The sequence below is a fragment of a genome, unplaced genomic scaffold, assembly GCF_019419815.1.
Source record: "Pyrus x bretschneideri cultivar Hongxiangsu unplaced genomic scaffold, Pyrus_bretschneideri_v1 Contig7, whole genome shotgun sequence".
Classification (NCBI taxonomy): Eukaryota; Viridiplantae; Streptophyta; class Magnoliopsida; order Rosales; family Rosaceae; genus Pyrus; species Pyrus x bretschneideri.
This window is the reverse complement of record NW_025999809.1, coordinates 9,344,448-9,348,105: the sequence shown is the minus strand read 5'-3', so window position 1 is coordinate 9,348,105 and position 3,658 is coordinate 9,344,448. Positions and strand designations below refer to the sequence as shown.

The following is a 3,658-nucleotide window of genomic DNA, read 5'->3' as shown; positions in this document are numbered from 1 at the left end:
AAAATTCTAATCTATCGAAATAAATACTTTTCAGTGATAAGGGGTGCACTTCAACATGTAATAAACTTTAATCTTTTTAAGTTCCAAGAACTCAAACTAAAATCTGAGTCCTATTTTCTGGTCTTGCTTGTGTAAAAAAAATATAATAAAATGCCTTCAAAACCTTATGATTATTTTGATACAAGCAATATTGAGGAAAAAGATATGAGAAAATCTGAAGTACAGAAGTAGACACTTAAATCAATTAAACAACTAGCTTCTTGCTTCGACCTACCGCATTTAATCTCTTTTAGTTACAGCTGATATTTTAGTAAAGCTAGGCATTGGTTGAATTGTGATTAGCATATCATAATCTTGACGATCTTTTGCGCCAGCTCAAAAGAGAGACAATGATTGGTTACTCTCATGTACCCCACTCTCCAGCTTGGGATTGAGGACGCATGGAGTCTGAGCAGTAAAGGCACAAAGGTGCGGGGAAGAAAATAAAAAGAGGGTCCCTGAGAAGGCTGGCATTGGCACCACAATCCCCATCCTCTCCCCGCGCACCCCTTCTTTTGCCTCACCAAAATTACAGTTATAATCCTTCACTTCGTTAGGAGGTTGTCACTTTCACTCTCACAATAGGGTTACTTATGGCATACCCTAACCCACCCATGTTACAACTTAGCCAAAACCTGCCCATTGTCCCCACTTTTTTCTATAAAATCCTCCCCACTCCATTTCATCCCGTAAACCCTACTTAACCTCTTCACCTTCATCATCATCAAACCCTCTCCTTCATCTTTAATCTTCCTAAGATCATAAAAAATGTGTTCCTCGAAACCAAAATTGCAACGAAGTGTTAGTGTCTCTGCAATGTCCACGAAACTGTTCAACCAGCGTCCAGTTCTCCAGCCAACCGGCAACCAATTTCCAAGCTTGGAACAAAAAAAGTCTCCTAAGAAAAGCTCCCAAGAAATTAATGTTCCAACTCCTCTTCCTTCACCAGTTCCAACTACTAAAACTAAGCCCTCGCTTTCTCCTCCTATCTCTCCCAAGTTACCTTCACCTCGACAGCCTGCGTTTAAGCGAGATAAGGATCACAATCAGCTGAATTCTAGTGCTGAGAAGGTTGTAATGACGCCTCGTTGTGCAACCAAATCGACAAATTTGGTGAAAAAGTCGAAGAAATCTAGTGGCGTTGCACCTTCTGCTGAAAATGTGTTGAAGAATATATCGTCTTTGATAGTAGAGGCACCAGGAAGCATAGCAACTGCAAGGAGGGAGCAAGTAGCAACAATGCAAGAACAGCGAAAGATGCGAATTGCGCATTACGGAAGAACAAAGTCTGCCAAGTACGAAGGGAAAGTTGTTCCTCTTGATTCTTCACAACCGAATGATTTCAGTCAAGAGAAACGGCGATGCAGCTTCATCACCCCTAATTCAGGTATAAAATTTAGCAGAAGTACTTGAACTTTAAATTTCTATAGACAAATTGTTGAAGTTATCAAGTTAATAAAAAAGTTGAAAAAATGTGTTTGCTTGCAGACCCAATATATGTTGCATACCATGATGAAGAATGGGGAGTTCCTGTCCATGATGACAAGTAAGTCTCTCTCTCTCTCATCCCATCTGTCTCTCGCAAACACACATACATGTTTGAAGCTACGGAAAATATGTACAAATAGAACCGGTTCTAATATTTTAATTAAAAATATGATTCAATCCCTAATTTTTTTTTTTTATTAAAACTTGTAACCTTATCTATTTGGACACATTTCCCCTGGAGCTAAATATCTAACTTTGCTTGCTAACATTTACAGTATGTTGCTTGAATTGCTACTGTTAACTGGTGCTCAAGTGGGATCAGATTGGACTTCAGTCCTGAGGAGAAGAGAAACGTTGAGGTGGGTGTGATTCCAAAATTTCATTACTCTTCTTAAGATCTATATATGTATGTTATAATGGTTCCACTAATAATAGCTTTGAGACATTTTATGATAAAACCTGCACCTTTTGGGCGCACTGGAATGTATTTTTGAAGTCTTAAACAACAGCTACTTTGTAATCTTAACTAATCTAAGTGTTTCTTTATGCAGGGAGGCTTTTTCAGGGTTTGATGCAGATGTTGTGGCTAAACTTAGTGAAAGGAAGATAATATCAGTGTGTTCTGATTCTAGCATAGATATAAGCCTTGTTCGAGGAGCTGTTGACAACGCTAAGAGAATTCTTGAGGTACTGTGAGATACAACTGGATCATAATCCCCATCAAACATTTGATACATTTTTCACATTTACTAGTTAGGAAGTGATTTCTGCACTTTTTTCACCTTTTCTGCTCGACTCTCTTTCTTTCTAACCATTTGATAAAAGGAGTCCAAACGGTGAAAATGAGGGTGGAAATCATTTCCTTTACTGGTCGTGACATAAAGTTAAAAAAAAACGTAGTATAAGTGATTTTGATGTGAATATGATATCTTAGTTTAAACCAACTTTACAGATAAAGAGGGAAGTGGGATCATTTGACAAGTACTTGTGGGGATTTGTGAATCACAAACCAATATCTACCCAATACAAGTCATGCCACAAGATACCTGTGAAGAACTCGAAGTCAGAGGCCATCAGCAAAGACATGGTTAGAAGGGGTTTTAGGCACGTCGGTCCCACTGTGATTCACTCCTTCATGCAAGCAGCTGGCCTCACTAACGACCACTTGATCACCTGCCCAAGGCACCTCCACTGCATTCCTTCACCATCATCACCCATGATTTGATCACAACAGTTCTGATGGAAAACACATGTTTGCTTAGATGGCATAGAATAGCTAGGAATATCCAAATTATAGCATAATAAGCTTATTCTCTAACTCTAGATGTATGGTTTGTAGTTTGTAATATAGTTGTTGTGTGTATTTAATCAGGGTAGAAATTATCTGTGCATGACGTCTGTTCTTTCTTAAAGGACGGATTTTGCATCAATAATGTAATTTGCAACTTATGGAAAACAATCTTATCTACCAATATTATCGACATTTTATCAACAGTCGTCTGGTCTTTAACGTCATGTCCAGAGAAGAACTTTTAGTGGGAGTCTAAGAGGGCTTGGGAGATGAAATAGGGACCTATTGTGGAAGACAAGCAGCATGTGCTGGTGGGCAAGGGCAATGGCAAGTGTATGGGTATGGGATGTATTAGCTTTCAATGGTTGTGGATGACCACCACCACCAACATCACCACCTCTATTATTTGTTTTGCTTTTAACAAGATTGTGAAGAATAATCAGTACAGGTAGGACTGTTCGGGCCAGCCCTTCCATAGCCATGGACCACGATTTATCAGTCTATCTAATCCTCTTTCCACTTGAAGTGGATGAGTACTGTCAGTCCTTCGCTCAGAGATATAAAAGCTGCCTTTATGCACAAGGAGAAACACAAGTCCTTAATTCTATATTTTAATTAATTTTCCTTTTTTTTTTTTTTTGGTTTTTTTTTTTTTTTTTTTTTGGGATATTCGTATCATAAATTAATATAAAGTCTGACCTTTTTGGGATATTCGTATCATAAATTAATATAAAGTCTGGGTTTATGTTTGTTTTCACAAAATTAAGGTTTTGACTTGATATTCATAATCTAATTTAAAGGGAGTGCTACCAATCTTCTTGTCTTGATCTACCGGCTTTG

The 3,658-nt window shown here is 38.1% G+C and overlaps 1 protein-coding gene across 1 annotated transcript; it reads left to right on the top strand.

The window, feature by feature from the left end:
- Window positions 1-575: 575 nt before the first annotated feature.
- Window positions 576-3,021, top strand: LOC103958065 (probable GMP synthase [glutamine-hydrolyzing]). The gene is made up of 5 exons (XM_009370288.3): window positions 576-1,426; window positions 1,528-1,585; window positions 1,803-1,886; window positions 2,079-2,214; window positions 2,480-3,021. The coding sequence occupies exons 1-5, from the start codon at window positions 808-810 to the stop codon at window positions 2,750-2,752; spliced, it is 1,170 nt and encodes a 389-aa protein (XP_009368563.2). The 5' UTR covers window positions 576-807; the 3' UTR covers window positions 2,753-3,021.
- Window positions 3,022-3,658: the final 637 nt, after the last annotated feature.

Excerpts from the sequence above, each read along its gene's own strand:
- LOC103958065 (XM_009370288.3), top strand. The coding sequence starts at position 808 with ATGTGTTCCTCGAAACCAAAATTGCAACGAAGTGTTAGTGTCTCTGCA. Across the intron at positions 1,586-1,802 it reads GTTCCTGTCCATGATGACAA|TATGTTGCTTGAATTGCTAC; the intron begins GTAAGTCTCTCT and ends TAACATTTACAG. Across the intron at positions 2,215-2,479 it reads ACGCTAAGAGAATTCTTGAG|ATAAAGAGGGAAGTGGGATC; the intron begins GTACTGTGAGAT and ends CCAACTTTACAG.